Source organism: Thalassophryne amazonica, chromosome 2, assembly GCF_902500255.1.
Source record: "Thalassophryne amazonica chromosome 2, fThaAma1.1, whole genome shotgun sequence".
Lineage (NCBI taxonomy): Eukaryota > Metazoa > Chordata > Actinopteri > Batrachoidiformes > Batrachoididae > Thalassophryne > Thalassophryne amazonica.
Window position 1 is genome coordinate 157,600,753 of NC_047104.1, and position 21,067 is coordinate 157,621,819.

The 21,067-nt window shown below is 40.9% G+C and overlaps 1 protein-coding gene across 1 annotated transcript in view; it reads right to left on the minus strand.

Annotated features, from left to right (window-relative positions):
- Window positions 1-9,856: 9,856 nt before the first annotated feature.
- The window catches only part of psma4 (proteasome 20S subunit alpha 4), a 58,143-nt gene continuing 46,932 nt past the window's right edge, over window positions 9,857-21,067 (minus strand). The window contains exons 8-9 of the mRNA XM_034160075.1: window positions 10,472-10,595; window positions 9,857-10,017 (exon numbers count right to left, since the gene is read on the minus strand). Of these exons, the coding sequence (XP_034015966.1) occupies window positions 9,863-10,017; window positions 10,472-10,595 (279 nt within the window). The 3' untranslated portion in view covers window positions 9,857-9,862. The remainder of the gene's footprint in view (window positions 10,018-10,471; window positions 10,596-21,067) is intronic.

The following is a 21,067-nucleotide window of genomic DNA, read 5'->3' on the forward strand; positions in this document are numbered from 1 at the left end:
AACTCACAGTAACGACCAGGTGGACGATAGATAATAACAAATAAAACTGGTTTTTGGGACTTCCAATTTGGATGGACAAGACTAAGAGACAAGCTTTCAAATGAATTAAAGCTCTGTCTGGGTTTTGGATTAATTAATAAGCTGGAATGGAAGATTGCTGCTAATCCTCCACCCCGGCCCGTGCTACGAGCATTCTGACAGTTAGTGTGACTCGGGGGTGTTGACTCATTTAAACTAACATATTCATCCTGCTGTAACCAGGTTTTCTGTTAGGCAGAATAAATCAATATGTTGATCAATTATTATATCATTTACCAACAGGGACTTAGAAGAGAGAGACCTAATGTTTAATAGACCACATTTAACTGTTTTAGTCTGTGGTGCAGTTGAAGGTGCTATATTATTTTTTCTTTTTGAATTTTTATGCTTAAATAGATTTTTGCTGGTTATTGGTAGTCTGGGAGCAGGCACCGTCTCTACGGGGATGGGGTAATGAGGGGATGGCAGGGGGAGAGAAGCTGCAGAGAGGTGTGTAAGACTACAACTCTGCTTCCTGGTCCCAACCCTGGATAGTCACGGTTTGGAGGATTTAAGAAAATTGGCCAGATTTCTAGAAATGAGAGCTGCTCCATCCAAAGTGGGATGGCTGCCGTCTCTCCTAACAAGACCAGGTTTTCCCCAGAAGCTTTGCCAATTATCTATGAAGCCCACCTCATTTTTGGACACCACTCAGACAGCCAGCAATTCAAGGAGAACATGCGGCTAAACATGTCACTCCCGGTCTGATTGGGGAGGGGCCCAGAGAAAACTACAGAGTCCGACATTGTTTTTGCAAAGTTACACACCGATTCAATGTTAATTTTAGTGACCTCCGATTGGCGTAACCGGGTGTCATTACTGCCGACGTGAATTACAATCTTACCAAATTTACGCTTAGCCTTAGCCAGCAGTTTCAAATTTCCTTCAATGTCGCCTGCTCTGGCCCCCGGAAGACAATTGACTATGGTTGCTGGTGTCGCTAACTTCACATTTCTCAAAACAGAGTCGCCAATAACCAGAGTTTGATCCTCGGCGGGTGTATCGTCGAGTGGGGAAAAACGGTTAAAGATGTGAACGGGTTGGCGGTGTACACGGGGCTTCTGTTTAGGGCTACGCTTCCTCCTCACAGTCACCCAGTCGGCCTGCTTTCCCGGCTGCTCGGGATCTGCCAGGGGGGAACTAACGGCGGCTAAGCTACCTTGGTCCGCACCGACTACAGGGGCCTTGCTAGCTGTAGAATTTTCCACGGTGCGGAGCCGAGTCTCCAATTCGCCCAGCCTGGCCTCCAAAGCTACGAATAAGCTACACTTATTACAAGTACCATTACTGCTAAAGGAGGCCGAGGAATAACTAAACATTTCACACCCAGAGCAGAAAAGTGCGGGAGAGACAGGAGAAGCCGCCATGCTAAATCGGCTAAGAGCTAGTAGCTACGCTAAGCTGGCGGATTCCTAAAACACGCAAAGCGAATAATGTGTAAATAATTTAGAGGTGATTCAGCAGAAGGAGTGCTTTAGTTAAGGCACGTAAAGATTACACTGGGAAACAAATCGTAATCTAGATAACTAGATCAATCTAACTGCGCAGATCAAACAGCTAACAGATACAGAAAAACACCGCTGTGCTCCGGAACAAGAAGTGATACAATACCGCAGTGAGAGCCGACCACCAGTAGAGTCAAGTAAAAAAGTAAAAAAAAAAAAAAAAAAAAAATAAAAAATAAAAAGGTAAAAAAGTAAAAAAGTCTTGAAAAAGACTATTAGTTCAAAGTCCAAAGCAGCAGGTAGCAGTCTCCGTGCAAACAGTCCCAACAGAGAGCCAAAATTAACAGATACAGCAAAACACCGCTGTGCTCCGGAACAGGAAGTGCCGGAGAGGTTGATCAGGTTAGCATTATCAAAGCTTCATGACAAAGTGGCACAGAGGAGGATTATTAAAAAGAAGATCTAAAAGTTCAGCTACAATTTGCCAGAAGGTACATTTGAGATGCAAACTAGATTTGATGTTTTGCTGAAAGAAAATCCTTTATGATTTGAATCACTCTGTTCACTTCCCTGTTGAGATCCACCTGAATGTTTTTCTTGTAATAATCTGTTAATTAAAGATATCTATAGAAATCTTGTGGACCCAGAGTGTATTTTTCTCTCAGGTTTTGCAAACTCTCTGACTCTCTTCCTTTCTAATACACACACACACACACTCCTTTTGCCGACCACCACTGGACTGTTTGATCCTGTTGTGCTGGTACAAGTTTCTGTTTGAACCCGACCCATTTCAATATTTTTATATCTGTGTGAGCTTTATATTTTGTTATAACTTTAAACCACACTTCTAGTAAATGTTTTGTTATTGAACTATGGGAGGGCGAATCCCCCTTTTATCCTTTGGTAATTTAGTTGGGCTTTTCTCTCTTCCCTCCCAAATAGACCTTGATATTAACTTGACCCAGATTTGGAATTGGCTCAGGGGGACCTCTACTGGCAGGGATTGGAACAAATATAGTAATCTTGGAAGAACCTTCATCAGAAGAATTCAGAAAGCAAAAAAGTAAAAAAAACAAAACAAAAACCTGACAGCACCACAAAAAACTTTGATTCAAGTGCATGAACATTTGATCACATCTAATTTAGCTTATGAAAAGTCACTTCTCACAGGACTTTGACCTTGAACATTTTTCCAAGGTAAACATTTGCCCTCTACGAGCACGGTGCTCCAGTTAAACATGTTTCTTTTATACATACGTGACAAAGCACCAATGAAGAGATTTCAAGAGATTTTAACCATTACAGCACGGTGGCTCAGCAGTTAGCACTGTTGCCTCCCACTGAGAAGGTCATGGGATCATTTCCCCACCTGTGTCCTTTCTGTGTGGAGTTTGCATGTTCTCCCCGTGTTTGTGTGGGGTCCCTCCGGGGGCTCCGGCTTCCTCCCACATCCAAAGACATGCAGGTTAGATGAACTGGAGCCTTTAAACTGACCGTAGGTGTGAGGGTGTTTGACAGACGGGTGTCCTGTGACTGCTGGGACAGGCTCCAGACCCCCGTGACCCTTAATTACAGTAAGCAGGTATAGAAAATGAATGAGTTATGCCACCGTAACCTGATCTAATGCATGAATTCCAACCGATACAAATGTTTGGATTCCAAAATGTTAGAGCAGTTACTGTCAGTATTACATATGGAGGCATATCCTGGATTATTGTAATATTCTAGCTAGATAGGCTTTTTTTTTTTTTTGGTTTTGTTGTGATAAGTAAAAGTTGCTGAGGTAAAAGGGGTCAGTGTGTATATAAGCTTTGCTTCTACCTACACCCTTCTGGTTGCATGGGCTGACTGAGAGATCAATTTGATTTATTTTGTTTTATTTTATTGCAAAGTTCTTTTCCTTGAACTGAATAAACTTGAACTAAAATGATCTTCCTCAAACTCAAACTGAAGGCAAATCTCTAAAACATGATAAAACCTGTAAATAATAATCAGTTTTATTGCCAGTTTTCTTTAGTCAAGTCAGGGGATGAAAACATGAACATTTCCAAGTTACTGAATATGTCTTGGACTATTTTTACATCAATTATGAAGAAATACAAAAGTTTCTGTCACCAAAACATCAAATCTAGTCTTTCATCTCAAATGTACTTTCTGTCAAATTGTAGCTGAACTTTCAGGTCTTCTTTTGAAGAAAATCCTCCTCTACACCACTTCATCAGGAAGATGGATTTTAGATTTTTAATTCATTTATATCAAGTTGTACAGAACTGCTTTCAGTTTGAGTTTAAGGAATAAAACTTTAAATTTATTTGTTGGTTGGTTGGTTTGTTAGCAGGATTACTCAAAAAATCCTCAATGGATTTCAATGAAATTTTTACCAGGGGTGTATCTTGGCCTAACTTAGAAGTCATTAAATTTTGGTAATGATCCAGAACACGATCCAGATCCAGTAATTTTTTAAGGATTCTTTATCATTGCAGGATAGGGCCAATTTCAACATTTTTGCATCTAACTTCATGAAAACGGGTCACAAAGGATGAACAAAAATTAATTTAGCATTTGTTTCTCCTCATTGAATAAACTTATTAGAAAATAAAAAAAAACTTGTGTAGTTCATGCAGTTTTTCTTTATAAATACATTTGCTGAAGATCTAAGGGTTTAACCACTGAATCTGAAACATGATGGTAGATCCGTGGAACGATGTGGAATAAGTCTTTTTGCCAAAGGGTATTCCATGTGACGTCAGTGACCCAATGGCCTTGGCGGAGGTTTGCACTCTCCGAGTTCTTCTAGTTTATTTATTTGTATTTGAAATGACATAAACTAAAATGTTCCAATACATTTGAGTACAGTTGAGAAACACTCCGTGTCCCACATTTCCTGAAAGCAACATCATGTGAGGACTGATTGCTCTGCTGTCACTCACAATTCCACGCCCCTCTCAATCCAAGCCACGCCCTCCCACGCCAGAAGTTTGAAACTGAAAAAAATAACATCTGAAAATGAAATAAAGATCTGAAGGTGAAAAAAAGAAATATGAATGAAAATAAATTATTTGATCAAAATAATTACAGAGCTGAATCAAAAATTTATTTAAACTGAAAAATATATATCTTACACTTTTATTTTTATTTGATAATATTTTTTAAATAATTATAACATTCAAGAACAAACATTGAATTTTCAGTTTCAAAATTTATTTTTTCAATCTTTTTTTTATTTTCAGATTACAACACTTCTGGCCTGGATTTAGCTCCATATAACCCCACCCCTGCCAGGAAGTGTTCAACATTTGACATTTCCTGTTTCACTGTGAACTCAAAATTTGGCACTTCCTGTTTCAGTGTGAACTTGCCACTGAGTTCCCGTGAGATTCCATGGGATCTCATCTGTCAATCCAGGAAGTGTTTGACATCTCCTGTTTCACTGTGGACTCAAGACTTCCTGTTTGTGACTCCCTGTGCCTGTATGTGTGCGTGTTGGTTTGAATCCACCTCGTGACTGCCTAAGAGATTAAAAACGTAGGAAACACACATTTGACTCATGGGCCTTAGAATAAAAATGACATCTCTAATAATCTGTGTCCCTACTTAAACTTTTAAAAAATTATCTGAATTTAAATACAGATGTCACCATACAATGAGTTCAGTGTTCATGCGTCACACAGACTTGTAGATGAAAACAAACTCATTTCTTAAATCAAATCTGCATGTATGGATGACAACATGATTCCTATTTTTCAAACACAAAATGCTTTACTTTTACAAGACTGCAATTAATAATCGTTCACTAATTTGGAAAAATCAACTAAATGTTTTGTCGCCACAAAATAGAGGAAAATTAAATGATGATCACAACCTCTGGATCCAAGCAAACTGTGATTTATGGTGACCATTAAAATCTACAGAAACAGAAAAATCAACGTCAATGCGTGTTATTCAGTGAACACTACTGCCACCGTGTGGTAAGACCGTGAAAAATCATGAGTAACCTGAAATATGTCCAACTGTGTCTGTTTAAAAAAGCAAATCCAACTATTCACAGGTGAGGTGTTGGAGTCCCACTGCTGACATGACATCAAATTTCAACTCATTTACCAGGAGGTGATGAGAGACTCGAGCCCAGATGGGATGTTTCCTTCTAAAACTGCTGTATGTAAAAGTTTGGGCGCCTCCTGATGATTTTCCTTAATAAATCATTGGTTGTTTGGATCAGCAATTTCAGTTAAATATATCATATAGCAGACAAACACAGTGATATTTGAGAAGTGAAATGAAGTTTATAGGATTTACAGAAAGTGTGCAATAATTATTTAAACCAAATTAGGCAGGTGCATAAATTTGGGCACCCAAACAGAAAAAAAATCCATCAATATTTAGTAGATCCTCTTTTTGCAGAAATAACAGCCTCTAAATGCTTCCTATAGCTTCCAGTGAGAGTCTGGATTCTGGCTGAAGGTATTTGGGGCCATTCTTCTTTACAAAACATCTCAGGTTTGTTGGTTTCTGAGCATGGACAGACCACTTAAAATCACACCACAGATTTTCAATAATATTCAGGTCTGGGACTGAGATGGCCATTCCAGAACTTGTACTTGTTCCTCTGCATGAATGCCTTAGAGAGCAGTTAGTTTTGAACACTTACCATCCAGACATGGGCTGTCATACTTCAGACAAAATGTATGGTGGCCAATTGCTATATATATATATATATATATATATATATATATATATATATATATATATATATATATATGCATTAATATATTAATATTATATTAATTAGGTATGAACATCAAAGGAACAAGTCAAACAACTGGAAAAATTCACCTGTAGTGCTGATAGAAATACTAGAAACTGAAATCAGGTGGCCTTTTGGATAATTAGGTAATTATGCTGCTCATTGATTCTGAATTCAGGAAACATGCAGAAATCTTTCTGACTGGCCCAGATATAGAACAGGATGGAATTATTGAAGCTGGGGAGAAGACAACTGTGTACAATGGATGAAAAATGACAGCCTCGACAAAATTAGATGCCAGCGATTTAAAGACAAGAGTGTCTGGTGTTCCAAAGAGATTCAGGTGCAGGTTTCACCACCATCTTCAGCTGCAGCAAAGTATCACTCACTACGCGTCTTCCATCAAGTATGTGAATGGAAGGAGAAAACCTAAATGCTACTAAATGTGGGTGGAAGGAAAAGAATGGAGTTCATTCCAGTCCAACAGACCTGCCTCTAGCTCCTGAACACCTCCTGGAAATTATTCACTGGAACTGTAAAAGTGGATGCAGTACTTTGAAATGCACGTCTCAGGCGCGGCCTTGAGTCGACATTTGTTTCTAGAGACTGCAAAGGTTCTAGCTGCTCTAACACAATGGATCCAAAAGTTGTGACTGAAGTTGATGAATGAACAATCACAGAGCTTCAAAACGTGTTTCAGTGACTTTGGAATCATCTCGCTCCGGGTTTCATCTTGTCTGGTACGAGGCAAACTTTTTGTTAAGCCAGATTTACATCATTACAACCTCTTTAGGATTCTTACATGCTATTTGAACACCTCCTGAATTTGACACTTATACGTATTTGTTCAAAGTTCTAAGCGTTATGGTGAAATAGGTGTTCTTTTCAATAATGGTGATGCTTAATTAGCCTAATCATGAATACATAGTTAGCTAATTATCCAAAAGGGCACCTGATCTCAGTTTGTAGTATTTCTAACACCACCACAGGTGAATTTGGATAGTACAGGCCTCCTTCTGACAACAGATACAAGACTTCCAGTTGTTTGACTGGTTCCTTTGATGTTCATATCTAACTAATATAAATTAGCAAATTTTGGGCCCTTCCACCCCTTGTATTGTTCTCTATTTTTGGTATGTTATTTCTGGAGTAGAATCCCACATAAAACTGTTTTTTTTTTTTTTTTTTTTTTGGCAATTACTGGTGGTCTGGAGGGATCAACATTTAAAGTGTTCCCATCATATAGCAAAATAACCACATTATTTGTCTGATCATAATGATTCAAAAAAGGTATAGTTTGGACTATCTGTGACTGAATGTTCTGGAGTTATGGGTTAGAAACAGCAAAATGGTGACAAAGGTCAGTTTCAGTTTGTACAGGGGTCAAAAGTTAAAGCTGCTCAATTTTTTTTTTAAAAGTGATACTAATCATTGGTTGAGCAAATTTGCACCACCTATTATGCTTCATTCTTGCATTACGGGCAGTGACGTGGTGAGGTTGATGGGTGGTTAGGCACTGACTTAATCAGAATCAGATTTCCAAACATATGAACCGCACAGAGTAGCTTATTCACCGTTTGATTGACAGCCGTTAACGTTTTATGTTTAAAATCTCACATCAGCATTTTTACACATACAAACTGTAGCACACAAAAAAGCATATTTAAATAAAAAAATACATTATGGTCTTACCTTATCAATGAAGTCAATGTGCCGCTCCTTCTGAACTAAAGCATCGATGACTTGTTTGTTGAAGTTTTTCTTGTCTTCCTTCGGTTTTAAAGTCTTTCTCTCTCAGTGGGGATCACTGCCAGGGAAGAAAGTCGTCCTTCATCAGTCCTGTTCTGACTGTATGTTTGGAGTCTTTTCTGGCTTTGAATCTGAGCGGTCGACCGCTCGTGTTTGATGAGAAAATTCTTCAGGTCACAATATCCTATCTGAGTCCAGACATTGTCACAAGTTGAGAAAATAAGGCAGAAAAAGGCAGATTCTTGCTGGACGTCCACACAGACTTTAGTGTGTCCCACTGCATTTGAAAAGAGAGCGGCTCTTCTGTTGTCTGAAACAAACCTTTCAGCTCTGGTCTTTGGTCGTCCTTTAATTATTACCTCCTGCTTCGATTAAAAGTCTGGTTTAGAAAACTGTTTCAGTTTGGATATGAAACCCTCCATTCTGAAAGTCCAGACGAGAGGAAAAAAATAAATGAACGGCTGCTCTTGTAGTTTGCTGTCACTTATTCTGCAGCTGAGGAGTTGCTGCAAGAAGAATCCCTGGGATCACCTGCACCCCCTAACATGAGGCAGGAGAATTGCGTGCCTCACCTGGTGCCTTTTTGCAGCTGTTTTGTGATCGCTCAGCACACGGAACACGTTACACACACATACAGCTGTTGACAAAAAACACTGTACATTATGTACATCAGCTAAACTCTACAATCTAAGTTCATACAACCAAAGTGTTTGTCCATTTTAATGGAGACATACAGAGAGACAGTCTGACTGCACAGCATGTCAGCACTGAACAATCCAAGGTGAGGCTCGGCTGGCTGCTGCCTCAGCGCACGTCTGCTCAGTATTTGAACGGCAAATGGGAAAATTCAGCAATTTGGAATAAAAAAATAATCTGAAACTGGTGAAGTTAAAAGGAAAAAAACTTTATAGCACAAATCACTGGATAAATATAACCATTTAATGTAGTTTACATTTTTTTCTTTCCATGATGACAGGTGAGGCTGTGTGTCACCTGCCTCCCCTGACCGTCACTAGTTAGGGGGCAATGTGGCATAGATTTTAGTGGATGTTAACCTTGTTTCACCTTCCCTTCAAAGACCAAACATTCGATACAGTCCAACGTATTCCATTAATCTTATTAGCTCAGTCAGTAATTTACCAAAAATGGAAGCAACTTTAACTTTAGACCCCTGTACAAACTTCAACTTTTTCATTTTTTTTCTTGCCATTTTTATCTGGCTACAGCTGCCAGATAAAGACCACGGTACACTGAGGCAGGATTCTAAGTGCCATTTAGCCCCCTTAACCAGTACTTCCACAAAGATAAAACCTGTTTCCAACAGCATCATGGCCTGCTTGATGTCATTCAGCAGCTAATGATAAATGGACTCGGTCACACGGTAAGCTGCACATTGCTGATCCACAGTAGCAAGTCAAAGGTCAGAAGCAGTGCCTGTGGACGTGGCTGGAACCAGGACAGATCAGCACACCAGCCACAGTCATGGTGTGTGTTTGTTACACTCGTCTGGATTACAAATTAAAGTTTGGAGCTGTTTTCCCCGTCAGACTGTGCTGCCAATAAGTGCATTAAAAGTTCTGCTGGATCCCAACAATAAACAAATCCAACAGTGGTGCAGTGTTTTAATGCTGTAAATATATAAACACTTTTACCATTTGATTATGAAAAACAAGCTTTATTTTGAAAATCTACATTTTTAATTTCATAAAGTGGAGACTGACAACAAATCCATCATCCACCATCCATGTTGTTTCCAAACCTTTAATGTGAAAGAAGACCAAACACCACAATACAGAGTGACCAGACTAGGAAAAAAAAGTTGTTGTCCCCCCCCACCACAGTTTGTTCACTTCTCCTTCTCTTTCTGCTCTTTCTCCTTTTTGTCTTTTTCAGCCTTGGCCTCCTCAGCCTCATGTCGCTTGATGAGCTCCTCCACTTCTTTCAGTTTCAGCACCTTGATCCTTGTTTTGCCGTTCTCTCGCGTCAGAGTGGCGATCTCCACTGAAACAACCAGAGCGTTACAGCTTAGTGTTACCGTGCCGACCTCGCGACATTCTGCCGCCACTAAACAGGGAAAACCAACATTTTACAACCAGCCGCCACTGAGTCTTTACTCGTCTTTCTGCTTACTACAGGAATGAGCTTCTCATCAACAATTCACTCATAATGACTCAGTGGAGGTGAAGGTAAACAGCTAACTCTATTCAGTTAGCTATAAATCGATACGAGCCCAATTTAAATCCCTTTTCTCCCAAGTGAAATAAATATAAATGACATGATAAAACAACAAAAGACGTGAGAAAACAGAACCCAGGTTGGAAAATCCCAGAGTTCCCTTTCATCGCTAACCCTTTATTATGTGGGTGGGAGGAGCAGACGGCACCTTTGTTTAAGGTTGTTAGCAGGTTTGATGTGTACGCTGACATGTAATGAGATGTCAGGGTTGTGACTTTACCTTTCTCTGCTGACAGCTTGCTGACATCCATTGTTTTGTTGAGAACTTTGACAGCCAAGGCCAGAGCGGAGGACAGAGTCATGTCTCCCTCTTTGTAGTCCTGCTTCAACATGGACACTGCAGCCTGACAATAGGAAACATCACAAACGTAGATTTATTTCAGCTTGTAAACTCGTGTTTTTAACTTTCTCACATTCACTGCCTACATCTTCATTACCTGCACCAAAGTGCTTATGTGTTTTTTTCCCCCTCACGTCTGTCTTTACATGACAGTTGGACATACAGGAGCGTCTGTTAAGAAGAAAGATCCTGAAGCACGCTGGTGCCACAGCCTCAAGTGGATCAAAGTGCACAACGCCCCCTGGATGGGACGCCAGTCTGACACAGGTTTCCCCAGCCAAGGCTGTACCCATTTGCAATTGGGGACTGAGACCAATAGATTCAAACCCAGGTAGATTTTAGCATGCCAGCTCCTTCACCACTCAGCTACCTGTGCTACCTTGTAAAAAAAAAAAAAATTCATTCAAATCTGTATGTAGATATGCAACCTGACACCAGAACACAGAATTACAACCCCAATTCCAATGAAGTTGGGACGTTGTGTAAAATGTAAATAAAAACAGAATAAAATTATTTTCAAATCCTCTTCAACCTATATTCAATTGAATACATCACAAAGACAAGATATTTAATGTTCAAACTGATAAACTTTATTTGCAAATATTTGTTCATTTTGAAATGATGCCTGCATCACGTTTCAAAAAAGCTGGGACAGTGGTATGTTTCCCACTGTGTTACATCACCTTTCCTTCTAACAACACTCAATAAGCATTTGGGAACTGAGGACACTAATTGTTGAAGCTTTGTAGGTGGAATTCTTTCCCATTCTTGCTTGATGTACGACTTCAGTTGTTCAACAGTCCGGGGTCTCTGTTGTCGTATTTTGCGCTTCATAATGCGCCACACATTTTCAATGGGTGACAGGTCTGGACTGCAGGCAGGCCAATCTAGTACCCGCACTCTTTTACTATGAAGCCACGCTGTCCTAACACCAGCAGAATGTGTCTTGGCATTGTCTTGCTGAAATAAGCAGGGACGTCCCTGAAAAAGACGTTGCTTGGATGGCAGCATGTGTTGCTCCAAAACCTGGATGTACCTTTCAGCATTGATGGTGCCATCACAGATGTGTAAGTTGCCCATGTCATGGGCACTAACACACCCCCATACCATCACAGATGCTGGCTTTTGAACTTTGTGCTGGTAACAATCTGGATGGTCTTTTTCCTCTTTTGTCCAGAGGACACGACGTCCATGATTTCCAAAAACAATTTGAAATGTGGACTCATCAGACCACAGCACACTTTTCCACTTTGCGTCTGTCCATTTCAAATGAGCTCAGACCCAGAGAAGGCGGCGGTGTTTCTGGATGTTGTTGATGTTTGGCTTTCACTTTTCATGGTAGAGTTTTAACTTGAACTTGTAGATGTAGCGATGAACTGTTTTCTGACATGTTCCTGAGCCCACGCGGTAAGATCCTTTACAAAATAATGTCAGTTTTTAATGCAGTGCTGCCTGAGGGATCAAAGGTCACGGGCATTCAATGTTGGTTTTCAGCCTTGCCGCTTAAGTGTAGAAAGTTCTCCAGATTTTCTGAATCTTCTGATTATATTATGGACTGTAGATGATGGAATCCCTAAAACTCCTTGCAATTGAACATTGAGAAATATTGTTCTTAAGCTGTTGGACTATTTTTTTCATGCAGTTGTTCACAAAGTGGTGATCCTCACCCCATCTTTGCTTGTGAACGGCTGAGCCTTTTGGGGATGCTCCTTTTATACCCAATCATGACACTCGTGTGTTTATAATTAGGTGTTCTTTGAACATTCATCAACTTTTGTCTTTTGTTGCCCCACCCCAACTTTTTTGAAATTGTTGCAGGCATCCATTTCAAAATGAGCAAATATTTGCACAAAAACAATAAAGTTTGTCAGTTTGAACATTAAATATCTTTTCTTTGTGGTGTTTTCAATTGAATATAAGATGAAGTGGATTTGCAAATCGTATTCTGTTTTTATTTACATTTTACACAACGTCCCAACATCATTGGAATTGGGGTTGTAGATTAGATCTGTCTGACTTTAGTGCCCCCTATACTCTTGAGCCTTCACTATCCCACATTCATTTGAAGTGGCAATAATATCAAGCCCAAATTAATCTAGAATGTTAAGGGGGGGGGTCATATATCACCTTCTCATTTAAATGATCTGAATCTTAAAAAATAATAGTATGAGCGAAGTGACGCACAGCAGCGTGAAGCTCGCTCGTGGTACACCGAGTCCCAAACAGGAAATGCCAAATTTTGAGTCCACAGTGAAGCAGGAAATGTCAAATATCGAACACTTCCTAGATCGACACTTCCTGGATTGACAGACGAGATCTCATGGAATCCGGAATTCGGAGGCAAGTTCAGTCTGAAACAGTGTTGGAGTTATTCTGTAGATACACTGTTTTATTTTATCATGCATGTTTTGTGTTCTCTGCTCTGGTAGAATGTAGTTCTCTCTGCTCTGATAAAGTGTATTGTACTGATGTGATGGGTGAAGGTTACTTAAGATATGTGACATGACGTGTTTCTGCAAGTTGTGGTATCTCTGTGTGCACGCTAAGCTCTTTTTCAGGACATGTGAAGATGACCCAGGCAGGATGCAGCCGTAAGCGGAGCAGTGAGATAAAGAATAGAGAATTGAATGTTCCAACCACAGTGTGATTATGATACATTAGTCCTTGTGTCAGAAGAAGTGTGATTAATCGTTAGATGTCTTAAACACATCTTAATCGAGCCCAAGATTAAAAAGGTTCTGAACGTCCTGAATGTATTGTGCAATCAGCGGTTCTGCGGCAACAGCTCACGCGCTATCACTCTTCCCCTTAGGAGCTGTACCGCCCATGTATGTAGGGAAGTCCTAAATAAAAAGAGCGGGAGCGCAGGCCAGACTTTAGTGTAGCTTTGGTGTACAGCCTGACTGCACTCCTCGCGAGCTTAAAATTGAATTCTATCTCTCACTTGTTTTATTGCCTGGTTGTCTCTTCCTCTTATCAAAGATACAGTATTCTAAACCCGACAAAGACTGGGGGCTCGTCCGGGATCCCAACAGACCTGACGGTTCCAGCGAGCGTGATCGACACCAGAGAAATCCTTGGCCAAGGTAACTCAGACCCTTTGACGGGACTGGCTCAATCCGTTGGCTGGGATCTGAAAGGTTGACGGGATCACCGAGAGGGAAAGAGACCGACAGGAGTGTGAGTATAGAATTTGATTCTGATAAAATTGTTGTTGTGAATGGTGGCAGTAGGCTGCAGTAAAATAGAAAATGTTGAAATAGTGAAATAGTGACAGAAGTCACAGTTTAAACAGGGAAATAAGTGCACAGTGAAAAGGCAGTTAAACCTCGCAGGGATGGTGGAGTCCCCTAATGCAGGACATTAGTTAAATTCCACGGGAGGGCGAGCTCCCCTGGCCTAAGAATACGCGAAATAAGTGCACAGTGAAAAGGCAGTTAAACCTCGCAGGGACGGTGGAGTCCCCTAATGCAGGACATTAGTTAAATTCCACGGGAGGGCGAGCTCCCCTGGCCTAAGAATACGCGTACGGTTATTAAAAGTGTTTCTATGTATTTGTGTAAATAAAATAACTGTGTGTGAGTGTAATAAAGGTGACTGAGTGAGAGTGTGGAGTCACTTCGACTCCCCTCTATGAAAATCTCACAGGAAAGTAAGTAGTAAGTTTTGAGAAGAAGCAAAGGCAAGGCCTTCCCGTGCCCTCCGGGGTGGCAAAAGGGAACGCACTTCTCAGAATAGTTGATTACTACCCTGTGATTGTAACAACACCAGTGGATTAGGACCCTGTAGGGGCAAAACCATCACTGGTCTAAAACGTTCTGAAAACACAAAATGGGAAAATCTAACAGTAAAAATGAGAGACCTAAGTCCCGGGACGATCTAAAAACAAAAGATTGGATATACATGAATAAAATTGATCCAAATTCAACAAAACACTTAGATAAGTGGATAAAAGATCATGGATTTGATGGACGCCTGCAGAAAGAGTCATTAACTAAACTAAAGAACAGTATTGAGAAAAAGTGTGGAACAAGTGAGAAAAAGAAAAGAAAAAGAAGGTCAAGGTGAAATTGTAGCATGGGAAAGAGAAGTTGAGAAACGAAAGAAGGGCCTTAGAGAAGCAAAGGAAAGACAGAAAGAAACAGTAAATGATAAGAAGGAGCAGGGGAACGTGATGTTTCACAGACAAGAAGATAATGAGACAGGGCCTGCGGCTCCAAAAGTAGAAATGGTAGTAAAATTGGATACTACAAAACACAGTCAGCCAGAAGCTGAAATAAAGGAGAATAAACTCTATCCAGATTTACCACAGGGACAACCCCCATCATATGTAGACCCTACACAACACGTCATGAGAACACGATCCAAACACCAAAAGATGAAGAAAAACAACCTGGACCATCAGCCCCACCGGCTGATCAGGAACCAGGTGGATCAGGAGTCTATCCAATGATTCATGTGGCAAATCCACATACGTCAGGACCAAGAACTATTCTTGTGTACCGAACTTGGACACAAGCAGACGTTAAGGCAGCTATGGAAGGTGTAACTCCCCCACGAGAAGATGTAGCCCAGTACATTATTGACGTAACCGCTTTGGTTAAATCCTACAATCTTAGAGGGGATGAAGTTCAACAAGTCATAATGGCAACTGTGACAAAGGATTGGGCTGATGTAAAAGGAGATTGGGATCCTGCAGAGGCAGATCACACTCCATTAGCCCATGATAGTCAGGAATTGGAAGATCGATTGGCCGCACTATTGCTGAGAATTAAGCAGAAATACCAGCAGAAGTCAAATTACACAGAAATAAATCGCACAAAACAGAAAGATGATGAACCATTCGAAGACTATCGACATCAAATGGAAAAAGTTTTTAAAGTGCACAGTGGTCTTCTACCACTGAAAAATGATAGCGTGTATGAACAACAATTGAAAAATGCACTCCATGCCAACTCCAGATCAGATATCCGAGCATGGGTAGACAAACACATGATAACGCTCCCAACAGCTGGGTTACAAGAGTATTTAGACCACGCCATACACGCAGAAAGAAATCTGAAAACAAAAAAGGCAGCCCGCTACTGTATATACAAATTTGGCCCAGGCCTGGCAGTGCTCTTTGGATCTGTCGGAATTGAGACAAACTGAACAATTATTGGAGGAAGGTCTGATGACCTGTGAAAACAGAGAACATGTAGTAATGATGTCACCTAAAGATCTACACATAACTATACTATTCACTCCACGAAAGGATGAAAGGTATGGAGCAGGATTTCTGAAAATTCCATCAGAATTACAGACAGTAGCACACCTATACACAGACAGAAAAACCACCTCTGTGTGTAGTGTAGTGCTGACCCAAAGTGCAGACAAATGGTACAGAGGAAAACCTGAGGCTGTGCCGCATATTTCACTGATAAGGGCAGACACTCAGTCCTGGAAGGACCTTGGAAGAATTGTTAAAATAGCTGAAGAAGCAACTGATTGGCATGAAGTAGATGCAATGTCGGTGTGGGATTTCAGTCCATCTACAGGCTTGTATCGGAAATACAAGTTTGTAAGTGCTTGGACGACACCGGTGATACATGAAGTAGATCTGGATGATTGAAATTTAACAACATCTGTGTTGTTGACACAGGAAGATGAGACTTTATTGGCCAAACTGCCTCCTCATCTCTGGGTGAAAGCACCCCCAGATGTAGGACTGTTGAAAAATATCCGCCAGTCAAAATTAAGCCACGATTGATTGGAGACCACGGATCAAACAATATCCGTTAAACCTGAAGCAGAAAAGGAAATGATGACTTTTCTAGGTATCTGTAATTATTGCAGAGCCTGGATTCCATGTTATGCAGAGATGGTGCAGAAATTGCAGGATTTAATACACTCTATACCAATGGATATGACTGACAAAATACAGTGGAATAAAGAAGCTGAAGAACAGTTTACAGCTCTTAAACAAGAACTTGTGAGTTCCACAGAATTATCTCTGCCCAATTATGCCAAGCCATTCACTCTCATGGTGGACACAAAACGGGGATTCATGTGTGCAGTCTTGCTACAACAACATGGTAATAAAAATAAACCAGTTGGCTATTATTCCAAACATTTGGATACATTCTTATCGCCTGCTAGACAGATAGCTTATACAGCAATGCTATTGTCTCAGCCACATATTACCATTGAAAGATGCAACACCTTGAATCCCGCCACGCTCCTACCTGCTCAGACAGACAATGAACCATTAATGATTCTGACCTTTTATTGGATATGCAAAACAGGCACCAGCGCAGGAACGACATCTGTGGTTGAAAAATGGGGCAACCCCCAAACCCCAAAGGACTTTATTGTATACATAACAAACCCATCCTACCCAAAAGCTTATTCAAAGCAGCTGCAATTGCGACACATGGGTGTGTCAACAGGGGGGATGGTATATATGGTAGACCAATACTTTACTACCTATGGATTTAATTTATACTCAAAAAAGTTTTGTAAAGCCTGTGTTACCTGAGTGAAACAACCCACAGGGAAGTATAAGACCCCGGAGAGGGCAATTCCCAAAACCACAGTATCCTTTTCAAATTGTTCATATGGACTTTATTGAACTAAATCGATGTGGACCTTATCAATACTGTCTAGTATTAATTGATGCCTTTCAAAATGGGTAGAATTGTTCCATCACAAAAGCAGATGCTTTAACAGTAGCAAAGCACTGTGTAAGACAATTATTCCGTATTATGGAATACCAGAGACATTGTACAGTGATAATGGAACACATTTGTAAATGAAGTTGTACAAAGAGTAGCAGAACACATGAAAATTAAGTTAAAACATCATTGTGCTTACCACCCACAAAGTGCAGGATTAGTGGAAAGGACAAAGGGCACAATAAAAATAAGATTAAGGAAATGTATAGAAGAGACAAAACGAACCTGGATTGAATGTTTTGGACCTAGTAAAATTGTATATGAGAATAACACCAACACCATCACGTTTAACACCATTTGAGATACTTTATGGAGACCATATCGTCAACCAATTTTTGACATGGATACTAAAACAGCAGATGAGGAACAAACATTAGCAGATTTTATGAAAAAGACATTAACACAGAAAGAGATAACTTAAACACATTTACTGCCGAATAATTTTGATCTTCCACAGGACGGCCTTCCAGTAGTCCAGCCAGGAGACTGGGTGTTCATCAGAGTGATTAAGAGGAAGAACTGGTCCAGTCCTCGTTGGGAAGGTCCATACCAAGTGCTGTTAACAACACCAACTGCAGTAAAGATAGCGGAGAGAATCAACGTGGATACATCTAAGTCACTGTAAGATACAGCGTTGTGTTGGCTGCCTCCACAGTGTAAGGGGAAGTCTGGCTACAAAGGGAGTCTATTTAATTAGCAATAGATTGTCTCAATGCCAGGAAGCAGGGAGATCCTTGCACTATTAGGTGAGGTTGGTTAACAACACTGTATCCTAGCAATCATGACTGAACTACAGCAGACCCGGAGCGGCGTGCTCAGCGCCGCCGCTGCCGGACTGTTGGTAGGGCAGCCGGTTGCGTTGTGATCTTAGTGGTTTCGTGCTCCGCGGATTCCTGGCCTGGTGGTTGACCCAAGAATTGCAGCTCACTGTGGAACGAGCCAGAGAACAACGCAAGCAACGTCAGAAGAGGTTTATTCATAATGTGAATGAGACAGATGGACACCCTCATATATACCATACTAATTTGTGGTACAGAGATGTTCATTTATTGGCTATGGAATTACGTTACTAATTGTTATGTTTGTTCGCAAATGCCTATATACTCAAACACCCAGCTCTGCGGCTAAACCGTACCCTGACTAGGGTGGACAGAAGTCTTATCATACGGATGCATAATCAAACTGTCTTTCGGGGGCCAGCAGTTTCTCAGCAAATCTGATAAGATGTAACACCACTGCCTCAGTGCAACCACTATATGATAGGGATTCAACAGAGGACGTACAACGTGCCCAAGTGCTGCTCATGACTAGACTGAAGGGAAATGCAAAAATATCATCCGTTAAATTGTCATCACAACGGCCATTCTGATTTTGCTTTTACGGGACAGGGAATAAAACTGTAGGTAAATTAAGAAACGTCTGTGTACCCAAACGTATGTTTTATCAATAATTTAAGCCCTAACCAAACATAATATGGGATGGTACTTATCTTCATCACATTGGACGGGGATGTAATTATACAGGCTCCTGTCCATGGGGAACGGATGAAGCATGTGCTTATGTTAGTAAGTTTTTGCTACCACCTGTAATGGTACTCGGTGTATGATGACATCTATTGGCTTTGTGGTTCCAGACTGTACATGAGTCTCCCACCAAATTGGGGTGGTGTGTGTGCACCTACCCAGGTGACTGACCATACATATGTGGTAGTGCCAAGGACCTCCACAGAGAAGAATGGCAGCACCAGACGGAGGAGATTGATATACCCAGATGTGTTACCACATGATCACATGTGGGGCTCGGATGTACCAAAGGACCAAAAATTGTGGTCTGTAGGAGATAAAATAGCACATTCATTGTTCCCCTGGATAGGAGTGGAAAAAATTCATTAATGATTGAAACTCTGAATTATCGATTGGGTCTGTTCATGAATGTAACTTAGAAAATAGTAGCAGCTCAAAACACTGAAATAGATGCTTTACGTACCATGGTGATGCAAAATCACATGGTTTTAGACTTGCTTACTGGTTCACAGGGAGGAGTTTGTGTTCTGATTCATTCATTCAGTGGATGTGCAGGATGCATTGGAAGAGCTGAATAAACTTCGTGATGCAATGCATAAAGACACCCTAGCCGTGAACCGGTGGAATCCTGGTCCTGGTTGACTTCAGGACCATGTGGCAGTTACTATTGAAAATGGTGACACCAGTTATTATAGTCCTAATTCTGATTGGACTTTGCATGTGTTGTGTGATCCCTTATATCAAAACAATGGTTGGCAAAATGGTGTCAAATACATTTGTACAGTGTAATCTGGCTTTCCAACAAACTATGCCAAATATCAAGCATTGAAACAGTCAGACCTTAGTGGAGAAAACTATAATGACTGTGTTGAGAATTATGATGATATTGAAAAGCTCACAACTCCAGTTCAGCTTGAACTGTTGACGTGATGAGTTAACACACTCTTAGCCTATGAAGCTTTAGCTGAAATGTAATAAACAAGTGGTGTAGTCGAATAATACAGATAAACGGTTCATTTATACCAGTCAGCCGAAGTGACGTGGTGGTGTGGTGATAATAGAATTTTTGACAGATTGCCTAGGAATGTGTCAGGCTACTGTGCTTTAGTGTCCCTACTCCTCCCAGTATAAGCCATTCCCATTTTAGCCAAGGACTTTGTTGATGCACCTAAAGTCTGTGGTGCCTGAAAATTGGCATAGAGTAAAAAGAGATTGGAAAGGAGAGGGAGCCAACATATATTGACGCAATAGGAGTCCCCAGAGGAGTGCCTGATGAGTACAAACTGGCTCCATCTGTTGGTGGTGTTCAATTAATAAGAACGTAGACAGAATAAACTACATCCACTACAACGTGCAGAAATTGGGAAATTGGACAGAGGAAGGTCTTAAAGCGGTACATTCCCAACTGGCAGCCACCTCACTGATGGCCTTCCAGAACCGCATAGCCCTGGACATGCTGCTCACTGAGAAAGGAGGAGTCTGTGCAATGTTTGGAGAACAGTGTTGCACATTCATACCGAACAACACAGCAGCCGATGGAAGCCTGACCCAGGCCATTGAGGGCCTGCGGACACTGAACAAGAAGATGAAGGATCACAGCGGCGTTAATGCGAATTCTGGGACTCGTGGCTGGACGTGTTTGGAAGTATCGCACTTTGGTCTCCTCTGCACTTATATCTATAGCAGTTTTTGCTGCAATTCTGACCTTGTGTGATGCTGTTGTATTCCTTGTCTACGTGGTCTAGTCAATAGAATGATAACCACTGCTATCTCACCAGCCAGACAGGATTCAGCTCAGGCATACCCCTTTCTGGGTAACCATCCAGGCGATGACGATGATGAAACTGATGAAGAAGACCTACGACCACTATCTTCCAGATCTGTTCCCTGATCCAGGTGATTATGGTGAACCTGACGATGACCTCAACACCAACGATAAGACCTCCCGAGTGTAAATGTATTCTTACCATTGTTTAATGACCCTGCAGCTGAAAATCTGAATAAGAAGTGGTTGCTTAGTAACAATTGTTTACTTTTAGGTGAAGAGTAATACCGTTGGAATGCAGATAAACAGGGGGGAAATGTTGGAGTTATTCTGTAGATACACTGTTTTATTTTATCATGCATGTTTTGTGTTCTCTGCTCTGGTAGAATGTAGTTCTCTCTGCTCTGATAAAGTGTATTGTACTGATGTGATGGGTGAAGGTTACTTAAGATAGTGACATGACGTGTTTCTGCCA